General features: G+C 45.3%; 1 protein-coding gene across 11 annotated transcripts in view; it reads right to left on the bottom strand.

The window, feature by feature from the left end:
* Positions 1 to 27,519, bottom strand: part of COBL (cordon-bleu WH2 repeat protein) — a 300,968-nt gene that overhangs the window by 111,161 nt on the left and 162,288 nt on the right. For all 11 annotated transcript variants that reach the window (XM_015133467.3, XM_015133472.3, XM_015133470.3 and 8 more), the window contains one exon: positions 11,248 to 11,421. In XM_015133467.3, the coding sequence (XP_014988953.3) occupies positions 11,248 to 11,421 (174 nt within the window). The remainder of the gene's footprint in view (positions 1 to 11,247; positions 11,422 to 27,519) is intronic.

Raw genomic sequence — 27,519 nt, 5'->3', positions numbered from 1 at the left:
TCATATTTTTAGTAGAGACAAGGTTTTGCCATTTGGCCAGGCTGGTCTTGAACTTCTGACCTTAAGTGATCCATCAGCCTCAGCCTCCCAAAGTGCTGGGATTACAGGCGTGAGTCACCGTGCCTGGCCTCTCCCACCAAAATTTGTGTGTTGAAGCCCTAATCCCCAATGTGACTATATTTGGACATGGGGCCTCTAAAGAAGTAACTAAACTAAAATGAGGTCATTAAGGTAAACTCTAATCCAATATGACTGTACTTATAAGAAGAGGACAGGACACCTGGGATGCACAGGTACCACAAAGGCCCTGCAAGGCCACAGCAGCAAGACAGCTGTCTGCAAGGCAAGGAAGAGCCTCAGGAGCAACCAACCTTGCTGACACCTTGGTCTTGAACTTCCAGCCTCTAGGACTGTGAGAAATAAATTTCTGTTGTTGAAACCACCCAGTTGGTGGCATTTTGGTTTTGGCAGCCCTAGAAAACTTACACACCCTTTCACTTACATGTTAAGGCAGTAATTATGATTGCAAAAATTCAAACTATGATCTACTCCTCCAGACTATGTTTTAGACTTGGTCTTCCATTTTACAAACTGTCATGGTGCCGGGCAATTACTCAGCCTCTCGGTGCCCCATCACCTATAAAACGGAGATGACACTCCCTATCTTGTGGGGATTTGGGAAGGATTAAATAAGATAATATAGGTAAACACTAAATATACTGCCATGTGGCACTTTCCCCATATATTCATAGTTCTCCTGCCCCAATTTGGCCTGACAGAAATTTTTTTTCTACATTCATCTAAAACAAATGTTTTCAGAACATCCACGTACTCGCTCAGGTCCTGCCTTCTGGGGCAATGAGATGTCGCCCTACTGTCTTGGGACAGAAATTAAACAGCTGGATGTAGCGATTGTTTACCTGTGAATCTTTCCATTTTTCAGCTAACATTTTCTAATTTCTGTATCATTTAAGTAAGGGATGGTAACTTCTAGACGCTTCAATTCCAAGAATGTTCTCCTCTGAACGCCTTTTAGTTTTTTTCTCTTAAAATACGGTGTTCAGGCTGAGTGTGGTGGCTCACGCTGTAATCCCAGCACTCTGGGAGGCCGAGGTGAACAGATCACTTGAGGTCAGGAGTTCAAGAGCAGCTCTGCCAACACGGCGAAACCCCATCTCTACTAGAAATATAAAAATTAGCCAGGCATGGTGGCGTGCACCTGCAGTCTCAGCTATACAGGCTGAGGCAGGAGAATCGCTTGAACCTGGTAGGTGGAGGTTGCAGTGAGCCAGGACAGTGCTACTGCACACCAGCCTGGGTGACAGAGCGAGACTCTGTCTCAAAAAAAAAAAAGTGTTCAGAGACCTACTCACTGAAGGAACAGATGTTGCCAGCACAGAATAGATTGGCACCACCCCACACTCATCCTGATCATCATGCTTCTGTTAGGACAGGCTAGGCCACTGTATCCCTTTCACAGCCGTCACTGGCTCCTAGCCCCACCAAACTGCCTGAGTGGCTTTCTTGGGTGTGCCATTTTTATCAGGGCACCCTCATTCTCATACTTGAAATTGAAGGGCCTCTGGGGTGAGCCTTGGACTGAGGTACACAGAGGAGCCTGGGTTGGACCTGGACGTGGGGCTCCTCTCGTTCACAGTCCATGGCATGTGTAGCAAGGAAGTGACTGATCTGGACGTTATCAGAGACCCTGAGAGTGTGAGTCACTCACTCCTCCCAAATGTCATCTCCCGGAGGATCTGCCTGGCTTAGGGAACCACTCTGGACCCTAATGCTGCCCTGTCTGTTTGCCCTCCATTCACCAAACCCTGCAGCTGGAGCAGAACATATCCAAGTTGCTGGTTAATTCAAGGTGCTCCTTCTCTTCAGTGTTACCAGAGACCTCCCTCCAGAAAGACAATGGCCCATTCGTCTCACATGAGCCTCCTTAGCTGTCTGACATTGAGGCCATGTTCACCTGCTCATAAATGTCTACTGAGGGTCCACCACACACCAGGCATATGCTTATGGCTGGGGACACCACGGGGAACAAGTCACGGTCCCAAGCTGGGGAGTCAGCCAAGCAGATGGCAAATACAAGCTGTGTGCTCGAGGCTGTGGGACGTGGAGGGCCCTGGATCTGTCTCAACCTCGTTGCTTGTGGTCCTACTTCATATTGGTCTATCACTACCCTCACCAAGGAGTACTACGAGATGAGTAACAACATGGGCGGCTGCTACAAAGACACCGAACTGGAAAGTCACAAACGTGGGCTACACCCAGAGTCTGGTTTCTTGAAAGAGTATATCAAGCCAGCAGGGGGGATGGGGCCACTGATGTGACAGATGCCCAAGTCCTCAGCTTGTTAGGCTGCTGCCCACAACTAAACAGCGGAGCATGATTACGCCTTTGGAAAGAATTCTGGAACCCAGAAGAACAGGGAACAAACCAAGAGTATTTTTCACCCTGCTACAGGGACAGATGCAACTGGGGAGTGTGCAGGTTCCTTGTCCAGGAAGTCACCGGCTGCATTTTGCTTTGGACAAAAAAGTATGAGGTCGGGGAGAGGATGTTGTTGTGGGAACAGAGTGTTCGGTGGCCTTGTGTTCAAGGCAGACTTCTGAATTTCTGAAAGACTAAAGCATTCACAATAGGTCCAAAAAGACACAGGAACAAACACACAAAAGAAGCTGAAAGGTCTGGGGCGTGTGGCTATAAAGGAAACCTCCCTTCCGGCCTGAAGGCTGGGTATGCGAAGGTTGGGGGCGTTTTACTGAAGAGCAGCCCCAGAGAGCAAAGGGGTGATCCGAACAACCTCCGCTCTTTTGGGGGACATAACAATGTGCCACTGAGTTACCAACCGCTGGCAAAACACAAAACGGTAACACCACTCATTGTTCTTGACCTTCACCGGAGGATGCACACTATAACATGAAGGGAAACACAGCGCTCCCACGGTATTCCACAATATGAAGTTGTGTTATCCAGTTTACAGTGCAGGAAGTGGGAAAACTTCTGCCACATCTGAAAGAAAGTCTGGGCAGCTGGTTCGTGTATATGATCTGAAGTATCTTAAACTCTAAGATGGGTCCCTGGATACACAGAAACCCCACCTTGATGACGACACCCTCTTCCTCTCTAAGGTTTTTATTCATCTCATACAAAGTTGCAGAGGGAAAGCGTCCCTGCTCTAAACCCAGATTTACTTCTTTGCTCTTCTTCTGCAGGCATCTCTGACATGTAGCTCAGCCTGGTCTGAGACTCAGTTTCTACAACTCAGGTGACAACAGACATCATAATTAGCAAGGTCACCAGGATGGCTGTGAGGGTTAGATCTAACAAGTCATGAGGAGACATTTTATGCACAGCAAAGTAAGTGGGACATGTGTGTCGGTATGTGTGTGTGTGTGTGTGTGTGTGTGTGTGTGTGTGTGTATTTTAAATAGATATGGTTAAGAGACATTGGAAGACCAAACTGAGTGAAGGGAATTTAAAAAGACAGCCAGATAGCTAAGAGAAAAAAAATCACAGATGCAGAAAAGCACCACAGAGTGCGGAGGGGAGAGAAATGAGAGGGGCGGGGGGAGCAGGTGCTGAAGAACCCTCCCATCTTATCTTCACATTGTGTGTGGCCATTGAACCCATTTACAGAAAGCAGAAGCTCGGCCGCTCACTGTGTAATAAGTGGCAATGTCAGCCTCCAGCCCACACGGCTGCTCCTACGGCCTCCCCTTTGCTGCCAGGGCCCTGCGCCCCTCAAGCCCCTCATGGAGGCTCCATTAGACAGTGCTGTGCCATGGATGGAAGATGAACAAGCAGGTTCACTTGGCACTGTGGCAGGCGGGCGGGCGGGCAGGCACCTCCCCGGCCATCCCAGCAGCAGCAGCAGCTCTGGTCTGCCAGGTGGCATGCAAACTGCAAACAGGCCTGCCTGTGCCCTTACTCCTACTTGTGCCCAGACAGACTGTCCCTGCCCCAACTCGCACTGAGGCAGTAAGATCGTTCTCTAACTCTGGCACCTGCACTTTTCATGGCCCATTTACAACTATTTTTCTTAGTGAGGAGTAAATATTCCAAGTCCTGGCCAAAGTTGGCATCATTTATTCCTTAAAGGCTAAGTCAGGTCCTTGAGGAAAGCAATTCCTTTGCTATTTGCACACATTTTGAAATCAGGTTTTTTTCACTGAGAAACTGTGTTAGTCCCTTGAGGCTGCCATAACAAAATACCATAGATTGGGAGGCTTATAAACAACAGATACTGATTTCTCACAGTTCTGGAGGCTGAAGTCCAAGATCATGGTGTGGACAGACTTGTGTCTGGAGGGCCAGCTTCCTGCTTCAGAGGGCGCCTTCTTGCTGTGTGCTCACATGGTGGAAGGGGCGGAGGAGCTCTCTGGACTCTCTTTTACAAGGACATTAATCCCATCACGAGGTTCCACCCTCATGACCTCATCACTCCCCAAACATGATAATGTTTGGAGTTAGGATTCTGACATCTGAGTTTTGGAGGATGCCAACATTCAGAGCACAGCAGAGATGATCCATATATATGTTTGGTAAATAAATCATGTACACATAAAGTAAGTTTATATAAATATTTACCGGTTTAATGAGCACAGTGTTAAGACACTGGAGATGTGTCAGGGAACACAGAATTCCCAGCTTCCTGAGCTGTCTGGCAGGGACTGAAAGAAACCTGAAACCGGGGAAGGGGACAGAGAGTTACCAGAGGGTGGAGGTGGCCAGCGAGACTTCATGGATGCAGTGACTGCCAAGCGAGGTCTGGTGCAGTGAGGAGGTGAACGGGACGCTAGGGAGAGGCAAGTGAAAGGCTCTGCCAGGTGTGGGGAGAAGCAGGAGAGACGCAGCTGGCACAGTCAACTGTGACGTGAGGCCAGCAGAGGCTTTAAGGCATGACATGACCCCGTTCCTGTTTAGATACCTGTCGCTCTAGCAATGGTGTAAAGAAGATTCTGCAGGGGAGAGGGGCATGAGCAGAAGCAGGGTCTAGTTAGGAAGCCAGTGCACCAGGAAACATCTCAGTGGGGCATGGGAGTGCTTGAGCCCAGGAGTGCAGGTGGGAGCAGAGCGAAGTGGCTGGATTCTGGATACACTTCAAAGGAAAACAGGCAGGATGCCCTGACAGGTGGATGTGGTTGATGTGTGCAAGAAGAGAGGCCATCAAGGTGGGTCTAAGAATTCTGTCCTCATCATCTCATACTCTGGGTGGGCCGAGATGGTCCTCCCCTCCTGAGCTCATGGTAAACTGAAGGACTCTCTCTTGTCTGCTGAGCCTCAGCCGACCTCAGAGTCCTTCCTTCCAAACAAAGTACTCCAGGAGGCCAACTGGCTGAGGAGTGGCCATGAGGTACACCCGGCAAAGATCAGAGCCCTCTAATTAGTGTGAAAAGCAATTTTTCAATGTCTCCGGGCATCATCCACTTTATCAGTAACCAATTAACCACCATCACAAGGCATGTGATAAGAAACAGAAGGCAGACTTCACTCCAGGAGAAGGACAGCAGGAAGAAGTCTGCAAAGATGATGAGTATTGCCATGACCTCAACACCCCAGCTCAGAGAGATGGGAAATATGCACGCTCATTTTAATGAGCAAAAAAATATCAGGCCTAAATGGAGACAGGACACTTCAGTCTGGCATCCGCTGGCCAAGTGGTCTGCAGCCCAGCTCTCAGGGCCTTCCCAGTACAGTGGCTGCCAGGGCTTGCCTGACCCTGGGTGTCCTCTCTGCGGAACAGGATCAAGAACACACCAGAGTGACTGAGGATGATCAAATGGACACTTCAGTTCTTGATGAAACGTGTCTTTGGGAGTCTGGTCAGCACAGTTTTATCACTTCCTGTAATATGCTAGTTACCAGATCCAGGAAATAGAACTTCAAGTAATAATGCTTTCCATTAAATGTCTAACATACACAGATCATCCTCAGTCTTCACGCAGTGTGAAATACTATCTTTTTATGTATACACTGTGCTGAGATATTAGAGTAATAAATACCAATTCATGCAAGTGCAAGGCCTTGTGCATAGCAGTTATTCAACAAATATTCACTAAAACATAAGCAAATTTTTCATAGAAAAGTTTATTTTGGGTTATACTAATAACTGATCATAACACAGCCTCCATCATCACTTATTTTAATGGCCAGCATCACTAGCAATTTCAGTCCCAATGCAATATCTTGAGATCATGGAGAAACAGACTTGTCAAGTTGGAATTTTATAGTGTTGAACATAATAAATGCAATAATTCAAATACTAGCAAAAAAATAAAGCTGGAATAATTACTTTAAAATAGTTTTGAATTACTTGTCAATTACAATAAAAATGGATTTATAGTTTTATCTGCATAAAAGCATATAACTGTATACTGACTGAATAAATGAAAAACTACATATTATATATTTGTGGATAATGAAAACTAAAATTAAATAACACAGATAAGTAAACTTCCACAAGCTACTTATTTTTAATCACTTAAATGCAATACCAAAAAAGTTTTAAAAACTTGCTCTGTAAAATGCCAAGTATTATACAAAGAAAGATGCCAGAAAGAATAATTTAAAGTATTGTATCAATCTTTAGGTAAACTGAGACCCCTACAAAAGACTGTCTTGACAGTAATTGATTCTTCTTTTTTTTTTTTTTTTTTTTTTGAGATGGAGTTTCACTCTTTCGCCCAGGCTGGAGTGCAGTGGCACAATCTCAGCTCACTGCAATCTCCGCCTTCTGGTTTCAAGTGATTCTCCTGCCTCAGCCTCCCAAGTAGCTGGGATTACAGGGATCTGCCACTACGCCCAGCTAATTTTTGTATTTTTAGTAGGGATGGGGTTTCACCATGTTGGCCAGGCTTATCTCAAACTCCTGACCTTGTGATCCACCCACCTTGGCCTCCCAAAGTGCTGGGATTATAGGTGTGAGCCACCATGCCCGGTGATTTTTCTTCTTCTTAAACAGAAGCTATCAGGACTGAAAGGGATGAGCAACTCTCTTCTCCAGAATCCTGAGAAGGTATGGAATAGTGAGTAGGGTGTTTGTGGTTTGTGGCTGAGAAGGGAAAATACCACCAAGAGAGGAGAGAATGCTGGTATTGTTTAACAGAATGAGCCTGCTGTAGGGCCTTGGTGATTTTTTAATTGTACATTTGGTATTTGCAGCAATAGCAAATTTGATTTTTAAATATAATCTGCTACTTGGTTAATACAGAACTCTGGCTGGGGCCATGGACCCTTCACTCCCTCTGCCCAGCCCTCCCTGCTTTAGGCATTCTGGCTACTTCTGTCCCCCACTGCACTGTGGCCAGTTCTCATCTCCCACCTTTATGCAGAGCACACACCTAAGGACACAAGGCACAGAGAAGAGTGATCTCGTCCAAGCTCCCATTTCTAGTGCTGGTCAAGCTGGGATCAGAACCCAGGCAAGTGCCATGAGATCTACGTCTGACCACTACAGCGATCACTGGCCAGTGCTGTTCTTAATGTTCCCATTTTACAGAAGAAACGGAGGACTGGAGATGAGCAGAGGGATGCCCACCCAGGCATCTGTGTAGACAGCCCCTACTCACAATCTTAATCCTGGCCCAAGAGCAGAACAAGTGAGGAAACCATGAGCAAAAAAGAGGAAAACAAACTCTCCTTCAGGATGGGTTGCTAAAGACTTGGTATGTTAGTCTGTGTTGCTCTAAAGAAACACCTGAGACTGGGTAATTTACAAAGCAAAAGTGTTTAATTGGCTCATGGTTCCACAGACTACAGGAAGCATGGTACCAGCATCTGCTCGGCTTCTGGTGAGGCCTCAGGAAGCTTTTACTCATGGTGAAAGGCAAAGGCGGATCAGGCAGGTCACATGGTGAAAGAGGGAGCAGGGTCGGTGGGGCTGCCACACACTTTTAAACAACCAGATCTCAGGTAAACTACCAGAGAGAGAACTCACTCATCCCCATGGGGATGGCACCAACCCATTCATGAGGGATCCATCTCCATGACCCAAACACCTTCTACCAGGCCCCACCTTCCAACTGGGATCACATTTCAACATGAGATGTGGAGGGGACAAACATCCAAACCATATCACTCAGTATAGGAAGGTGGTTCTAACCCAAAAGCAAGAGCAGCGAGCAAGAATTCCAGCAGCTGCCTAGGGTCTGGGACAAAGGGAGAGTTCACCTTCTGTACATGGCACGATGGTGAGAGGACAGTGTGGGCCCCAGATGAAGCAGGAAGAAAATCCTGTGCAGAACAGACAATTCCTCTGTCCTCCCGGATGAGGGTTCCCTGGGTCCCAGTGAGAAGGAGTGAGGACTACTGATGTGTTTTAACACACAACTTTAGGCCTGAGCTAACTTCATGGAAAACTGCATATAATTATTATTCTACAGTATAGATGGACTCATTTTCAGGTAACTTTCCTACTGAAGAATCTCTTAGCAGATCTGTTGCCTTTGAGTAGTCAAAATTCAGAGCCAGCTGCTGAGGGAGGTAGTTTGCTATGGAGGGGTGGTTCTCAAAGTGGGGTTTGCCAGAGTGGCAGCACTTAAGATGCAAATGTTCAGGCCCCATCCAGACCTACTGAATTAGCACTCAGGTGGGGCCCAGAAAAATGTGTTTTAACAAGCCCTTTGGGTGAATTGATGCCTGCTCAAGTCTGAGAAATCTTTGAGAGCATAAGGTGCCTTAATGTGTACAATCAATCATTCTGGTCTGAAGTTTCCACATAATAAAAGCTGCATTCACAGTACTGTGGGAAGAGCCATGGGGTCTGAGGAGAGCATTCGGTCACCTCCAGGCTCTAAAACTTCTGGGAAAACCTCTTCAAAATTAGAAATAATAAACACACATGACCAAATTATGAATACATAATCAGGTGACTGACAAATACTAACATAATGATCATAATTTTTAGAAAATTTTCAAACGAACTGGAGGATGGCTAAAATTATCCCACCATTAGAACGAAGAAGCAAATACTGAATTTTTTAAACTAGTTGATACAAAATAATATTTTAAAATACACAAATGTAAGCATTCTCGTTTTCTTACAAACTAGTCATGTCCCTGAAAATGAACCTTTTCTTCTTGTTCAGGACACTGGTGTTAGTAACAGTTGCATATAAATAAGGCTTCCCAAACAAACATCTTATCTTTATATGGAAGGAAGTTCATGAAGAAGGAATTGACGTTCTTCCCTAACAACAACGACAATACATTTTTGGGTTCCTTTCCCAGAAATTAGTAAATAACAAAATACCTTTCAGTTTAAAAAAGCATGTTCAGAGCAAATGCTTAAATCTAATCCATATGCCACTCATATGCTTAAAAAGGAAGATGGTTTCCATGAGCCAATTTCTCCACGCATTCTGTGCCAAATAAAACAGATTTCAGCAAAAAGCTTTTACTGCCTCAGAGGAAACTCTGTTCATTCTACAGGGTATAAAGTACTATTTATTTTTCATTCAGAATTCCCAATTCTCTACTTACTGCACATTTTCCCACTCAAGCAGGCTTTATCCACTGTGGGTAAGCACATTAAATGCAGAAAAATACAACATCTTTTCTGGGTGGAAGAAATTTTTAAAATGCTGGTACAGTTCAGCATCTACATTTTATCACATTAAGAAAATATAGTTCTTATTAAAAGAAAAAAGCTGACATAATATTGATCCTGGAAGTCATACTTTTTATTACTGTTAAAGAAATACCTATCCTAAGCCAAAGCAAAAAGACATTCCCAGGGGCATGTAGCTGGGAAAGGCCAATGCTATCAATACGGTCTGCATGTTATAAAAAAGTTCAGAATCTACATCCAAGCAAATTAATGAGACACACTATAGATAATCAGAAGAAACAGCTTTGTGTTTTCCATTTCCATCATCTTATCATGGATGCGTACAACAAAAAGGTACCATTTGTGCCTAAATTTCTTTTAGGAAAACACAGCTAATATATCATGAAGAACTCAAAATAAGTCAGTCACATTGGAATATATATATATATTCTATATATATTTTATATAGAATATATGTATTTATTTTATATATAAAAATATATATATATATTTTTTGAGACGGAGTTTTGCTCTTGTCGCACAGGCTAGAGTGCAGTGGCGTGATCTCGGCTCGCCGCAACCTCTGCCTCCCGGGTTCAAGCGATTCTCCTGCCTCAGCCTTCTGAGTAGTTGGGACTACAGGTGTGCACCACCATGCCCGGCTAATTTTGTATTTTTAGTAGAGACGGGGTTTCACCATGTTGGCCATGGTTGGTCTTGAACTCCTGACCTCAGGTGATCCTCCTGCCTCAGCCTCCCAAAGTGCTGGGATTACAGGCGTGAGCTACTGCGCCCAGCCTAGAAAATATTTAAGAGACACAAAAATAAAAATATTTTCTTCGAAAATATGTTGCACTACAGGCTTTTCATATAGGTTTTTAGGGATATGAAGGACTAAGGATGGGAGCAAGATGGTCTCTGAGACCCAGGGATAAAAAACACCCATGAAGGAACAGAGATGGATGACCAGAGGACCGACTTGCAAAAATAGATGGACAGACGGACATACCTGGACAGACTGACAAGCAGGCTGATAAGGAAATTACATGACATGTCAGGACCCTGCTATTTCGTTTCTGCTGCTTAACTTTTAATCAAGATCCAGGGGCCAAGCCTCACATTCAGGAGACACAGACTTAGTTTTTAGGATATTTTGAGAGCAAATGAGCAAAAAGGGGCCTTGAACCTAAAGACTAGCAGGGTGTGACACTCTCTATGCAACTGGGCTAGGCCACATGACACAAGCGGCAAGAATTAAAAAATAAAGTCCTGCCACAGAATGAATGGACTCTGAATGTGCTTTCTGTAAATGTTGGCATTTGCGGCATGCTGCCTCCACAGGAAGCTGGGATGCAGTCAGTCAGAAACATCTCAGCCCAGGGAAGAAGACTGCATCCTTATCTTTACACCTGCACGGTGGATCTGACATCTCAGGGTGTGTGGGGAGCAGGACTGGGCTGCTGGGTGCATCCTGACTGCCTTGGGGAACTCAGCTTCTCAGAGTTAAAAACATGAGCCCTTCCTGGCATCTTGCCTTTACTTCTAAATAAAGCTTAAATATTTGCCCTCAACACTCCAGTCACTACAGCCACAAACATGAAGGATTACTGTGTTCCCAGGGAGCTTTGGAAGAATCAACTGTGTCACTGAAAAGATGCTTTGATTGCTAGAATGGCCCACTGCCCTACCTTTTCCGATGCCTTGTCTTGCACAGGTGGACCTGAACCTGGAGGAGGAGGGGCTCGGCGCTTCTTCATCTCCGACTTCACGGACACCCCTGAGATGCTGCCCAGCGAGAGGGATGGACCCAGCGTAAGGGAACGTGAGTGCATGGATGGGGAGTTGGGTGTCGTTAAACAGCCCTGTTGGGGAAGAGACAAACAGAAAACCAAATCAGTGTGAGATGACTTCTCCCTGTATGAATGCTCACATGTGAAGACAAAGTTCCAATCCGTCCACCTGAGCTTGAACGGCAGCTGTTTCTGCGGTCAGCTTGAAAGGCTTTAGCAAGCCCCGCCTGTAGCTTTCCAGGGAAAGCTGGAGAAGATGCTGCAGAACAGACTCATGCTATGAGGCTCACTTTCTTAATCATGAAGGCGATGGCAGACTCTTTAGGCCACTAAGAGAACACTTAGCAGCTAGAATCATTTACACTTCTTGACCAACCTGCAGGTGTGAATTGGCCTCCTTAAAACTTTAACCTGTTGTCAGAATGAGCTCTTAGACACTGAAAAGAGGAAGGAACTGATCAAGAAATACATCTCCATGGGGAAGACACCAACAATCTTGGTCATCTTGGAAAGTACTCCACTTGTTGCCAGGAGGGGGCTTATGTTTCTTCTAATTTTCAGAAGTTAGGAAAACTGACAATGTGGTATAAGCAATATGCTATGAAGACTGTCTAGAACCATCAGTACAGTACTTAGTGACGGATACCTAATAAGCTGAAAGAAATACAAACCAACACACTAATTAATTGCTCTCAAGGGGCAATTTCCGTACCGGGGGAGCAGGCTGCAGGACACACAAACTTTTTGAATCTTTTTTCTCCCTAAGGTCTGTTAATAGAATCATGTAAGTGCTAGTGCAGAAAGAGCATCTGGGGAACCAGCAGAGCCAGCACTCTAACTTCAAACTGAAAACAAGATGGTACCATGCTGTGTCCTGGTGCTTCTTCTCTCCTAGCCACGACAGCTCTTTCACAGCACCTGTTACCATGGACACAGTCAACACTGAGAGCCAATGCAGTAAAGGGTTAAGCCCACAGACCTTGGAGACACTGCCTGGGTTTGATTCCTTCTTTCGACCCTAGATGAGGTTTTTTGGTGTATGTAAGATACATGAGTAAGATACAAATCTTGGGCAAATTTTTAATTTCTCCTTACCCCAGTTTATCTCCTGTAAAACTGGGGTAAATAATAGTTCCTGCATTAGAAAGCTATCATGTGAATCAAATGAGTAACTGGATGTAAAAGAGCTTGAAAGAGTTCTTGGCACATTGGCTGGGTGTGGTGATGCACACCTATAGTCCCAGCTACTTGGGAGGTTAAGGTGGGAGGATCTCTTGAGCCCGAGTTTGAGGCTGTAGTGAGCCATGCTGGTGTCACTGGAAGACAGAGTGAAATCCCACTTCTTAAAAAAAAAAAAAAAAAAGAGTTCTTGGTACAAAGTAAGTGCCCAATAAGTGTTAGCTATTATGATTATTATACTTGCTTGTTTGTATCTTTCTCTCCCATTAAGATGTGAACTCAATGAACACACTAATTATCACTCATTTTTACTGATAACTGTATGTAATCCCAGCTCCAAACAGTTCCTAGTAGGTGGAGGGCCCTTCAGTCAACCTTCCTGAGAATGAATGAATAGACAGATGACCCTCTGGGTCACTATGATTTCATGTTTTACATAATAAGCTTGTGGGTAAGATTTCATTTGAACAACTAGTTCTCCATATTTAAAATGAAGATATAAAGGAAATCCATCATATTAAACAATGGCCCAGTATTATTTGTACTCAGATGCAAACGCTGTTGCTCTGCCAGTTATACGATCATTTGTTTTCCTGAAAAAAATTTGAGTCACAGATTTTCTTGTGCTTAAATATTAAAGCCAAAGGACAAAACACTCCATGAAAGCTGCTTTTTATGCCATTAGTGCTTCCCTGCAGACACTGAACATCAATGATGCCCCATGCTTTGGCCATCAGGTACAGAGTTCCCATAGGAAACAGGTGAGGGTGGTATAACAGAAAAGAAACTAACACCCAGAAAACTCATCAATGCCTATTTAGGCTCCCACAGAAAAATGTAAGTTGCTCCCTTGAGTCCTTGAGTTCTGCAGCCATCATAGTCATTACTAAGCAAATAAGCCACGCAAAATAAACTCCGCCTTACATCCCCCTCCATGGCAACAGTGAGGACTCAGGGAGACGCAACTCAGATTTACTTAACCCTGCAGGATCTAGAAGACTACATGAAGCATAGGAAGCAAACCAGAGAAGGGATTTTACTATTCACAGTTCTGGAGCTGGAAAGGTGTTTTGCTGGATGGCTGGTTTGTGCAAATGCCCCCAGATTCACGGGGATTGCAAACCCCATCTTTCCTCATCAGTAGTCACTTAGCATATGGCCAGAGCATGGACACTGGGACCTTCCACATTGTTGTGTTTCCTCATCCACGACGTCTCTGCTGACAGTGACTGCACACGCACACACTCAGGCGCATGTGCACACACTCTCACATGCACACTCAGACGTGCACTCACACGTGAACGCACGTTTTCGAGGATGCTTAAAGCTGTGGTAGTCGATGAAGAACTACATACTTCCACCCATGCCACCTGCTATCTCTAAAGCATACATGCCCTATCTGGCATCCCAGAAACACAATGTCCATGGTAGTGCATTCCACAACTACATATCTAATTGCTTGTCTTCACTCCACCCTGTCTAGACATGGAACTCCCAGTTCCTCTTGTCCTCAGTCCTCACCACAACTATGCCTGCCTGACTGATCACTCAACACTGCTGTGAATCCACCTCTGTCCTGTAAATGCCCTGAGCACTTAAAGAAGGTCTGTGCAGAATACTCCCTTAAAAGAACTTTACAGCCCCCTCCCATTTCATAATGATTTCAGGTTTTAATTTGTAACTGTTTTTGCTCTCATAAGCATCCTGGACATTTTGGATTATCTGCTTTTTAAGGTACGAATGGGAATAGACCCCATATAGTGGGTACATCCCCATCTTCAAAATGGGGAAAATTCCATTTCCTTCAAAGTTATTACAAGCATTAAATGAGGTAATTTAGATAAAGCACATTAGAAGTGTCCTATCTATGTGGTTTCCTTCTTCGCTGGTATCTATTTTGGGTGACAATGACCTCATGAGGGCCACAGTGAGATGACCTTGAATGGTGGAAAGTCAGAAGGCGAAAGTGCACCCCATCCCAAGTCCTCCTAGAAGTTCTGATATTGATTATCTTCACACAATGGGCTCCTCATGATGCCATCATCTGTGACTCTGGAACTTAACTGAATTTCAATACAACAGATGATTTTTCTCCCCTAATTTGTTCTACACAATTAACAAATGTCTCTTCCCACCTCCCGCAACACTCCTAAGGAGGTCGATTGCAGGGTCCAATGGTCCTGAGCCACCAGACCCGCTCCTCAGTTCTGCTACGCAACAGTGTTTCTCAGCCTTTAACCCAAGGGAAGACAAAAACTTTGTGCTGTCCAGAGAATACCCATGTTTCATTTCTATCTTCCTTCTTTCCCTACTTTTGGAATTTGTACACAGAATTTAGAAAACAATCCACAGAATAACATGGGAGGAAAACATTGTGAAGTATTGAATCCTTTAAAGTCCTGACTCATATCAATAGGAAGTGAAAGGGAAAACCAAGAGCTTAATGCATGCAGTCTGGAGTCCAAACAGCTTGGCCCCCACTATTATCCCAGTTTCCTCGGTTGTCTCCTGCTACCAAGTGGCAAAGTTCATGAGGGACAGGCCACTGCTTGCCTGCAAGAGAGGTTTGGTTTCCTGTCCAAGCTTGTCAATATATACATGTTTTTAATATCAAGTTATTTTTTTGTAGGGAAGTGAGTCATAGCTCTCACCAAAGGTTGGCACCAAAATCCACAGATTTTGGCGGTCATGATCTTATCAAATTTTCTCAGGAGTTGCAAGTGCAACCAGATAAATCATTAAGAAAAAGCAATGAATAACAGAGAAAAGAAAACTAAGCAAATAGAACCTTCTGTCTCAGGCTTCATGGGACTTTGGTTGGTGGGATTTAAACTTCCTCCAGGCCAGCTGCTGTCATTCGATGGATAGTCAAATTCAACTGCACCCACCAAAGACAATGCAAAACTCTCTGTGTCCATGTCATCACACCACTGATAGCCAATTAACTCATTACATTCAGTATAAAATATCAGTGATTTGACCCTCATACACACATCTGGGGAGAGAGGACAGGAAGAAGAGGAAACTAACCATTTCCAGATCTGAGTGTCGGCTCAAAATAAAACCAGTATCATCCGCAAGTATTTTTGACATGGGTCCTAATTTTAAATTTACACACACACACACACACACATGCACACACATTTATGTATGCATGGGTGTGTGTGCACGTATATATATGCACATATTTGATTGCTTCTGTTTAAAATGTACTAGTCTCAGCAAAGCTTATTTTCCTTTTATTTGACTTTTATTGTGACCACAAAATACTATTCCACTGACAGGGACAAGGAGCTATGCAGAGCTAGCACTGGGCAGCAGGGGCATGGCTCCAACAGCACAAGGGCCCCACAGAACCTGATAGGGCCCTGAGAATGCAGGGTGTCCCTGGAATACTTTTAGGGCTCACAAGTACCGCAGAAAACACGTTGTCTCCCTCGCTTATTGACTTATAATTGATCAGCGATCAGTACCAGACAGGAAGCTGAGCATGTTCAAGGTAAACATTCCTATTTCGAGTCAGTACAAACTACCATGGTTCATTTCCCTTTGCCAAAATTCTCGAAGAGATCCTCACAGAGCTGCCTCACAAGCACACCCACATCACACAGCCTAAGACGGATCAATCTGTTCATACAACAAAAAGGGGCTTGATGGACTTCAGCCCCTTACTTTACTGCACAATACACTTCCAGGGACAAACAGGAGATGCTGTACCTGAAATCTTTGTTTAAATTGATTTTTTTATAAAGAGATCAATAGTCATTTTGTTTCCATTTCTCAAAGGTGTCCATCCTACAAATACAATTATATCTTGACTCATTTAATCAAGTCTACCAAAAGTCTGATTAGATCTTTTGACATGGCTATTGAGGAAATCAGATGTTGATTTCTGCGTCAAGGTTAAGGGATATCTTTTGGCTACAATTTAAGTATACTCTGAGCTGGCAATCAACAATCCTCTCAGCAGAGGCTCTTCTAAATGGGATCAGATCCTCTTAGAATAGCATGATGTTTGTTGTTTTGATGGTGAGAAAAACTGAGGACCGGGAGACTGATGGAGCTACTCAGGATGGCTCAGTTCCTTAGTAATAGAATAAACCAGAAAGATGAAACTAGAAATACGTTCCTGTTGCTGCCTGCAGCCTCCTCTCCTTAGACGATGCTGCCCCCTTTTGAAAGGCTTTACAACCTTTTTTTTTTTTTTTTTTTTTTAAATGCTTTGTTACAGAATCAAGTGGGAGGGAAGATTCAGCTCAGAACCTGTTATCCACATTGGCTTTTCTTCGGATACAGGTGTTGACAGGACTCAAGGCAGAACAATGCGACATAAACCAGATGAGGCGAATGGACACTCGCTGGGGTCTGTTGGGCAGAGCAGCTCAGGTCTGTCAAAGTTCCTGGCAAGGTGAGAATGGGGAGAACGCTGCTTCTCATCTGTGGTGGCTGGCACAGTCCTGGGTAAGGACAAGGCCAACTTTCCTTCCAAAGAGGGTGTTCTCTGTCTCTGCATTTCCTTATCCTCAGGGCACAGCCTTCCTGACAGACACTCCTTAAGCTGAATCCCTGAGCCAAATCCCGAGACGTCTTCTGGCATCCTGGAAATCCTGCACTGATTCCGAGGAAGTGGCAAACCAAGAACCATGAAGCATGCCAGCTTCATGTGAACTGATCACCAGGAATGGGCAGGAAAATGGAACTTGGGAATCTCTTTTCTACAGGGTGAGGCGAGTAGGAAACGATTGCTCTTTTTTGGCCAAGTTCCCCCATGGAATGCCTGCGGGGTGGCATTTTAAGTATTCAGACCAAGAAAAGTGGCAGAAGCTACTTGGTCTGGATGCACATTTCAGCCAACAAAATACCGTGTCACGTAAGCTCTCTGATAATTTCTTGGCTGGCAAGACATTTTCTTAAAATGAGCAAACAAAGAGTATCCAACTGGTATTTGATTTTTTTTTTTGAGACAGAGTCTTACTCTGTCACCCAGGCTGGAGTGCAATGGTGTGGTCTGGGCTCACTGCAACCTCTGCCTTCCCAGTTCAAGGGATTCTCCTGCCTTAGCCTCCTGAGTAACTGGGATTACAGGAGCATGCCACCACACCCAGCTAATTTTTGTATTTTTACTAGAGACAGGGTTTTGCCATCTTGGCCAGGCTGGTCTCGAACTCCTGACCTCAAGTGATCGACCCGCCTCGGCCTCCCAAAGTGCTGGGATTACAGGCATGAGCTACCACGCCGGACCCGCTATTTTATTTTCTCTTAACAAAACTGGAAGATACGATTGAAGGTGAGCTATCAGATAGTATTTCAGTCTTATGAAGCAGGACCATCTGTGAGGCATTTGAATGTTTAGAATGCTTAATAATGACAATTTCAGAAAGGCAGAGGTTTCTGAAAAGCTTGTAAATTAAAAGGAAATGAGCCCTGGGGTGCTTCAAAGATGGATGACATGTGATGTGTGTCCTCAGGCAGGCAGGATCTTGTGACAGTGGCCACAGCAGACCACAGAAGTTCATCTCCAGCTGAGCCAGGGGGAGGGAGCAGATGCAGTGCATGGTGCAAAATTCATCAGGGCAGGTGGAGGAGGAAAAGTAAGGGGAAGGGCATCCAAGGGGAAGGATGAGGAAGAGAAGGTTATGAAAGGTTAAGTCATGATGTGCAGCGTAGTGACTGACCAGAATTACAAGGCAAGGAGTGGGGGCTTGGCAGCAGCAGAGAAGAGCGTCAGGGAAAGGATGTTCACAGGGCATGCCTCAATCTGCATGCATGTGTGTGTGTGAGTATGTGTGTATGACTGCTTGTGGTCAGATTTCAGCTGAGGCAAACTCAATTAGGTACAGTTTCAGGGAAAAATGAGGTTCCAATTTATATAAATAATACAATCCTAATGAAAAAGGGAAGGTTTTTCCCTCTCAAATGTGCATGTAAAATTTCCCATAATTTATGTGGTGACACATTTTGAATAACTGACTTATAAGTTCAGTTTTCTATACTTCATCAAGAGTGATACTTTATGTGTAGCCCTCCTCCAGATCAATGGATTTCTCCAAATGAAACCAAGTATTTCATTTTAAGTGGGCGTTTTGTTAAAGAGCATTTTAATAATACTATGGACTAGACCAGGAAAGGAATGAGAAACTCAGCTATAGACGTGCATGGGGCAGGTCTGGGTGCCGACTGAAAGGGTACCACTAAAGGACACGGAAACAAAACAAAAAAGGGAACAATTCCCGTGCAGTAAATAGGATTGTTTCTAAAACGTGCGCCAAATCAGGAAGGCTTCCCTGTAACTCCAGGTCACTGAGTCATGAGGTGAAGGAAATAAGCTGATCAGATTTCCCCCTTGGCAAAAATTTTTTCAAGAAAAGTAGGATTTATTTTTTAAGCAGCAGGAAAAGTAGCTGCGTTGTTCGAGAGCCTCTCTTCCCGGGAGTAGACTAATTCTGTGATGTACTGTTTATAATGTTGCCCTCTCTAATCTGCTAAGGGACTTACCACTCATCACTACCTGTATGGAGCATGCTGTAGAAGAGGGTTCAGAGGGTGGCCACATAATTTATTATTCAAATTAGAACTATTTTTCAAGTGATCTAAAGGAAGCCTAATGGGAAAGAACACAGTGACATCAGCATTGTTGGGACTGTCCCAGGCTAGCAGAAGTGTGGTCTCTCCACCTGGGTAGCATATGAGCTGACACCTGACAGGTGCAAAGAGAACAACTCAGCCGATTAGGGAGGAAATCTAAACTCCAGGCTCAGAAAATGGTGATAGATTCATGTGCAGGCATGTATTTTACACATATAACCCACTTGACCCTCATACCAGCTCTATGAGGAAGGTAATTATATGGTCCTCTTTTCACAGCTAAGGAAACTCAGGTACAGAGAGTGAGTGGTTGCCCAAGGTCACACACTAGGAAGTGGTGGAGCCAGACAGGCTGGCTCTGGGGTAGAGGTTCGCAAACTCAGCTGCATGGAATTCCCTGGAGCATTAACGATGTGCACACCCAGGCTGCACCCCAATCCAAGCATATCCGTCCGAAACCCTGGAGCCGGACCAGGCACTGGCTGTCTTCCTTTTTAAAATTATGATAACAAAGTGTGTGTAATAACATAAAATTAACTATGTCAGCCATTTGAAAGCATACAATCTCTGGTGTTAAGTACATTGACACTATCATCCAGACATCACCACTATCTATTTCAGAATGTTTTCATCATCCCAAAAGGAGACCTTGTACCCATTAAGCAGACACTCCCCAATCTCCTTTCCCAACCCAGTCCCGGACAAACCCCAGTTTGCTTTTGGACTCTATGGATTTACCTGTTCCAAATGTTTCATATAAATGAAATCAAACAACATATGATCTTTGTGTTTGGCTTCTTTCACTTAGCATAATGTTTCCAAGGTTTGCTCACAATGCAGCATGTATCAGTATTTCATTCCTTGTTAAGGCTGAATGTTTGGATGTATATACCACATTCTTATCCACTCATCTATTCATGAGCATTAGCGTTGTTTCTACTTTTCAGCTACTGTGGACAGAGCTGCTATAAGCATTTGTGTACTGTTTTACTTGTTTTTAATTTGTTTTGGGTTTTTTTCCCTTTTTTTTTTTTTTTCTGAGACAGAATCTCGCTCTTGTTGCCCAGGCTGGAGTGCAGTGGTGTAATCTCAGCTCACTGCAACCTCGGCCTCCCAGGTTCAAGCGATTCTCCTGCCTCAGCCTCCTGAGTAGCTGGGATTACAGGCGCCCACCACTATGCCCGACTAATTTTTTGTATATTTAGTAAAGACAGGGTTTTACCATGTTGGCCAGGCTGGTCTTGAACTCTTGACCTCAAGTGATCAGCCTACCTCAGCCTCCCAAAGTGCTGGGATTACAGGTGTGAGCCACCGTGCCCAGCCTGTTTTTAATTCTTTTGGGTATATTCCTAGGAGTAGAATTGTGGCTCATAAGTTATTCCTTTTTTTTTTTTTTTTTTTTTTTTGAGATGGAGTGTCGTTCTTGTTGCCCAGGCTGGAGTGCAGTGGCGCAAACTCAGCTCACTGTAACCTCTACCTCCTGGGTTCAAGCTTCTCCTGCCTCAGCCTCCTGAGTAGCCGGGATCACAGGCACCTGCCACCACGCCCAGCTAATTTTTGTACTTTTAGTAGAGATGGGGTTTCGCCATGTTGGCTGGTCTCGAACTCCTGACCTCAGGTGATCCATCTACCTCGGCCTCCCAAAGTGCTGGGATAACAGGATTGAGCCACTGCACCCGGCCTGTTATTCCCATGTTTAACTTACTGAGGAACAGCCAAAATGTTTTCCACAGTGGCTGTACCATTTTACTTTCTCATCAGCAATGAACAAGGGTTTCAGTTTATCCATGTCCTGACCAACATTTGCTTTCCTTTTGTTTGAACAGCCGTCTTTCGTGTGTGTGAAGCAGTGTATCACTATGGTTTTGAACTGCACTTCCCCCACTACTAATGAGGTGGAAGCATATTTCCGTGTGTTTGCTCCCATTAGGCATCTGTGTCTGGGAATCAAGATTGGGCCCCACTGCTCTTACCTTTGCTCCTGACTATCACAGCACACTGCCCAGGCTGGAGGTGGCTCACTTTTATTCTCTCTTTAGGAATAGTGCCTTAGAGCATCAGCCATCATATTACTGGTCCCAAGCCCCGTGATTTCATATGCACAGGTTTCACATGCAAGGTGCCAGCCTCTGTGAGCAGCATCTGTGCAAGAGCTGCAACACCATCCTTCTGTCGTCTTCAAAAAGTGTATCAGGGAATAATCACGTTTTTCCAGGTGAAACTGAATGGCTTTTGTCTGTTTAAATCACTCACAAATTTCGGTACTCTATTGTTAATTAACAAATAATTAATCAGCCCCTCCTTGGGCCTCCCCTGCCACCTCCTTTTAGAACTGATGCAAAGCATAACAGCTGGTCAAGTGCACATCCCCATGACTGCAGGGAAGGGCTGCCAGGCACACGCATCTCAAGGTTACCCATGAAGTTCACCTTCAAAGCAATCTGCAGTTTCCTTGAGGTTCTCCTGGTAATCTTGTCATTCAGCCCCAGTCCTTTCCTATTTTCTGGCATGACCTGTGGGACTCAGATTCTGTAGCTCTCCTGCCATGCCCCGCTCCGTTCTCCCATTAAGATATTATCTCTTGTTGGAAATAAAAAGACAGGACAGAGGAAGGCGACTGTCGTGAAGCCGCTAGTGCAGGAATGCGGGGTGGGGAGGAGGGCAATAGCCCAGATTTCTGGGAAGCGTGGAGAGTTAGAAAGAAGGTCTGGTGAAGAGCTGTGCATTTTCTCATGTAAAGGCAGGTGGTGCAGAGCAGGAGTCGTGAGGGATACAGGGTGTTCCCTCGCTTCTTTCCAACTCAAGGTGAGGAGGTCAGAGCAGTCAGGAGGAAAACCCAAGAGCTACAAAAGTTACCTAATAGGAGGGCTGTGGTCCACTGGGAAGTTGGAGAGCAGATACGGCTGCTGATCCCCTGGCAGCCCCAGGAGGGGTGTGACACTCTCAGCTCCCCACCTTGGGCATGGTGACGGGGAGCCAGGAGGCGGCTCCTCATTAACCGGCAGGAAGTGTTCTACAGACCAGGGTCCCTGCACAGGGACAGGAGAAGGCACTGCAAAGGGGAGGAGAATGGCTTGCCTCTCAGAGTCCAGTCAGAACTCTGCAGCCCTGGGGCAGCTGTGACCTCCAGGCTGTGTCAGTCCTGCACTTGCAGGTGGCTGGGTATGGCCTCCCCTCTCTAGAAAAGAGTTGGGAGCCAGCACGCTGAGAACCTGCCCATGGCCATCCACTAAGCCCTTCCTTGTCCTGGCTCACAAAAAGGTCCCTCAGCCTTACATGGGTCACATTTGTTAGAAACGCTTGTTCCTCACTGCCATAAAGATATAGCACTTGAACATAAATTTAACTTCCTCAGCAAGGTCATTTTTACTTTCTGCAGAAAGGGTATACTCGCCAGCAGTTTTGCCACGAGAGGACACCAAACAAAGGAGACAGGGTCATTTATAACCTGATGCATCCACCTTACTGCTGTGTCCGGTTTCCATTGGCTGGAACAGGACCTCACATGCTGTATTTGTCCTGTTTGGCTAGCAACTTAGAACTTTTTAAAAGAGGCAAAGGCAGAGAACAAAGGAAGGAGTAAGTAACTTGTGGAATGCTGAGAAAGGTAAAAACACCTTCAAATAAGGAAGAGGAACAGGCTATGACCTAATGCCCACTTGGGTTAGTATAAGCATGCCAGGGCAAATACTTAGGCTAAATTGTGGGAGCTAAGAGCTAATAACATAAAGGACATTGATTTCTTTTTTTTTTTTTTTTTTTTTTTGAGACAGAGTCTCGCTCTGTCACCCAGGCTGGAGTGCAGTGGCGTGCTCTCGGCTCACTGCAAACTCTGCCTCCTGGGTTCACACCATTCTCCTGCCTCAGCCTCCCGAGTAGCTGGGACTACAGGTGCCGGCCACCACGCCCGGCTAAGTTTTTTGCATTTTTATTTTATTTTTAGTAGAGATGGGGTTTTACCGTGTTAGCCAGGATGGTCTCGATCTCCTGACTTCGTGATCTACCTGCCTGAGTCTCTCAAAGTGCTAGGATTACAGGCGTGAGCCACCGTGCTAGGCCACATTGATTTCTTTATTACGGCTAGCAGATATTTAAGAATGTTAGCACACGTCTTTGAAATAAATTTTGCTTCTAAGAGAAGTTATGATTTATTCCTAATTAGACAGAGAGGAGAGTCTCTTTGAAGAGGAACCTCTATTTTGCTGTTTACAGGGCAGGTGGGAGGCAGCCGGAGTGACTGGGGGATGGGCTACAAAGGGAAGCGGACCCATTTCCCCTCATCTTCCCTTGCTTTGTCTTCTTCTCATAGCTCACGCTCCACCTCAGCTCCTGTCAGATTCTCTTTTGGTTGGTTTCTAAAGTACAATTCTACTGGCTTTTAAGCAAAACTATATGTGCTATTCAATGTCTCCCTCTCCCCAGGTTGTAGGTACCCCTCAATGGCCCACTGGGTCCTGTTGCCCTCCATCTCTTCTCTGACACAGCAGCTTCCAAGGCCTTGGCCCATGGATGCCGTCCATGCCGCTAAGGTCTTATCCTGGCCCCTCTCCTGTCTGGCTGCCCATAAATGCCCTTGACTTACTCCCAAATTTTCCTGACTTGCTGTGGCTCACTCCTGAATTTCCTTAGCTCCCTTTCCTGGGAATCCTGCCAACTGGAAATGCATATCCCTCCACGACCATGGTTCTCGGCGTTCTGGCCTCACCTGTCTGAGACCCACTCCCCTGAATACCCCTTCAGAGCCAGGTCAAGGTGTGGGAAGGGAGGTGGGGTGCTGCCAGCGGGGGGTGTAGCAGAGGCAAGCCAGGGTTGGCCGTTCAGACACCCCCCGTGGAGAACCACTGCTCTAGGCATCCCCAACCCCCTTATCATTTACTCTGTGTGTGTGTAAACATGCATACACATATAAAACTTCACCCCACTACAAAAAAATCTCTTATCTTTGTAAACACTCAAGCCCACAATTCCAATTTTAATACAGGAACCACACCTCCCTATTTCTGGGTAGTGTGGTTTTCCAAGTTCCTGAGACATCCTCTATGCTCTATGTCAAGGTTTGCTATAAACACCAAGCCAGCAGGGGCATTTATCTTCCCCATATGGCCCCACAGCTACACTGTTCTGCTGCTTGGCTTGATTTTGTCTCCGTTTCTGTGAGGCAATGTGAAGTGCAAGTGTCCGTGACTTCTCATGAACAGAGTCATCTCCTGATAATCGCCACGGGGCTGCAGACAGCCATTTTCTGAATACCACAGGGGCACATCACTTCTCCTGAAAGGGCAGGAACTGGCATCCGTGGTGCCTTCCCCACCTGCGGTCAAAGACAGGTCTATCCAGGCTCCAGGCTTCCTCCCCAATCATACTTTCTTCAAGGGTCATGTGTTCCTGAACCTATCTTCACACTACAAGCAAGACACCATCCCCACTTTGTCTACAATTTTATCTCCCACTTTCTGAGCAACTTTTAAACTGGCTGGTACACTTGCAAAAATAAGCAAATAAACTGATTTTCTCATTGCTTTTAGAGTGTTTGGTGAACTTACTCTTAATGGATTTAACCCAATTCCAAATTTATTATTTCACTATTTGTCCCAGAATGTGTTTTTGTTTTGTATTGTTTTTTGTTTTTGAGATGGAGTCTCACTGTGTCGCCCAGGCTGGAGTGCAGTGGTGCAACCTCAGCTCACTGCTACCTCCTCCTCCGAAGTTCAAGAGATTCTCCTGCCTCAGCCTCCGAGTAGCTGGGATTACAGGTGCCCACCTAATTATTGTATTTTTCATAGAGCCGCGGTTTCAGCATCTTTGTAAACCACACCTTTGCTGGCCAGGCTGGTCTCGAACTCCTGACCTCAGGTGATCCGCCTGCCTTAGCCTCCCAAAGTGGTGGGATTACAGGCGTGAGCCACTGCAGCCAGCCCAGAATGTCTAAAATAAGAATACAAAAGTGATCACTTCCTCTGGAACTTCTTATGTTTTCTTTGCTTCCATTAAAACACTGGAAGTTGGCATTCTCCAGGGAGATACTTCCAGGCATGCACGCACATGCTCTCACACAGAAAACAAGGCATGTGTCGCTTCCACAGAAAACACTGCAGGGCGAAGGGAGAGGAGCCGAGCCCCTCTGAGCTGCAGAACGATGGGTACACCTTGGGCTCACTCATCAGCTAAGTGACCTGTGTATTCCAGAAGTGCCTTAGCAGAGTAGCCCAACCTTCCGGTCAACCATAGTCTCTGACAGGCCAGTGTCTACTGCTCTTACTCACAAGGCCTGCAGCGTAGACAGCTTCCTACATTTCTGATAGCGTTCATGATTGAACACAGGTGTTAGGAAAGGAAGAGAAGTCACTCGGCATACCTTTCATACTCATCCCACACCAAGAGAGACATCACTAGTCAACCTCAGCAACCTTCTCCATTCAGCATTTCAGGAAGCTTCCCTAATACACAGAGCTGCCGTGGATCATCATCACTATTATTAAATGGCTATACTCATCTTCTTACATTTTAATTGTCCTCAACATAAATGTTAACATTTCTCTTGGTTTCCTGGAGAAACTGTGGGAGTCAGGCAATCCTCCAATCCTCCAGGAGAAAACAGAAACTATAACTGACCTTCTTTCAACCGAAACAATGAGACCAGGTTAACACAACTACTTGGCCACTTCCAGTAGATAATTCTGGTTGAGTTCATTGTCCAGCTCAAGGTTGGGCAGGGACCACAGGTTGCATAACTCAAAGGGAAGTCTGCTTCTGGCCAAGAGGTACTAGATCTTGGGGAGACTGCTCTATTTTTCTTAGCACAAAATTATAGCTGGGATGTCATGTTCCTACCCAGATGTGGGCCCATGCTTCAACTCTTTTCAGATGCTCAATTGGTTCTTTCTGGTCACAGAGAGCCCCTTCTTCAGGAGCAAGAGTCACCTGCTCCCCTCCCCACCCCAAATCAGCACTGACTCCTCCTCCCAATATTGACCTGACCTCTGACCATGGTCAGGCAAGAAAATGAGTCAGTAAGCCCCCTGTGCTTGCATGAAGCAGACGAAAACACAGCTCTTTTCAGATGTCTTTCAAAGAGCCAATGAAAATCCTCGGCTCTTTCCCACACTATTGTAAAATCCTATCTCAGTTCAGCTGCTGTACATAGGCAAACATTTCCAGCCTTAATGTACTGTTTTATGTTCAAGTCCTCTGGCCTTGCATCACAGGCAACTAAGATCTGTATAAATGCTGTGTGTCACCTCGGCTGCTATCCCACCCGGTTCTGCTTCATCTACAACCTGCGGCCTATAAGTATGTTGAGTTCCCGTGCCCTGGGATGCAGGTGACATCACTCCTCTAGGCTCTCACAGATCAAGAGAAAATGCCCACTGGAGGAAATCTGTCTCCCACTCTGGCGTTGCACCTGCCCTTCCAGGGTCTCTCAATGAGATACTAACAAGCGACTGGTATGGCTAAGAATGTAAAAGAAGGTGAAAAACTAAAGGTTCTGGTTTTTTAAAAAAGAGATTTGAGCCTTGTTAACCATTCAGAGTATACCCTTCATGACCTGGTAGCTTCATAAAAGCATACAAAGAGAGGCAGAAAAATAAACATTTAGGATAATTACAGCTGGCCTGCAGCAAAGTCCAGTAAGCCCTGTAATTTCCTGGTCAAGAGGAAGCTCAGGCTTTAGGACAAACTGAAAAACAATCATACCAGCAGATGCTAAAAGGAGTATTTCCCAGCTTCCTTGGTTAGGACAGAGCTTTGAATCATTTCTTCAAGAGCAGAAAGGGACCTGTATGCCTGGCGCAGGCTGGACACAGAGCCTCCTCCTGGGAGACCCGACGGACAAGCCAGGGTCGCCCACCAGCTGTTTACCAATGGTCAGCACACTCAGTGGCCTGTGGCCATTCCTTAACTCAGGCGTATTAGCGAAACATCTCTTTAATGATCTGATTTTGGCTTACTAGCCATTTCCTGCTCACAAATCCTATGATCTCAGGACAAACTCTGCTCTTACTCAAAAAGTCATACTTTGTGATGCACACATTCCATAACGATGCCTTGAAGGTTTAAGGACTATGGCATTACAGGAAAATGCCAAGATAGACTACTACTCCAAGACCAGAAAAGGAACGCTCTGGCTAGGCACAAGGGACAGGCCCAAGACAAATAAGCAGAGGTGACAAGTGCTCCAGAGACAGCTGTTCAATTCTGATTTAAGGTAAGACAAAACAGGAAGAGGGGACCATTTAACTGTTTAAGTCAAATAAAAATCAATTACTTTGCAATACTAGGAAAGCTCTCACATCTGTAGCTTGTTTCTTAGCTACCCTGACTCCTACCCCAGTCAAATTTAGTTGGTACCATGATTCACTTTTGTCCCATCCTCCTAATCCTCCTGAACCCCCCAGGGAGTCGGCA

The sequence above is a fragment of the Macaca mulatta genome, chromosome 3, assembly GCF_049350105.2.
Source record: "Macaca mulatta isolate MMU2019108-1 chromosome 3, T2T-MMU8v2.0, whole genome shotgun sequence".
Lineage (NCBI taxonomy): Eukaryota > Metazoa > Chordata > Mammalia > Primates > Cercopithecidae > Macaca > Macaca mulatta.
Note: the sequence above shows the minus strand (reverse complement) of the source record. Positions and strands in the feature narration are given on the sequence as shown.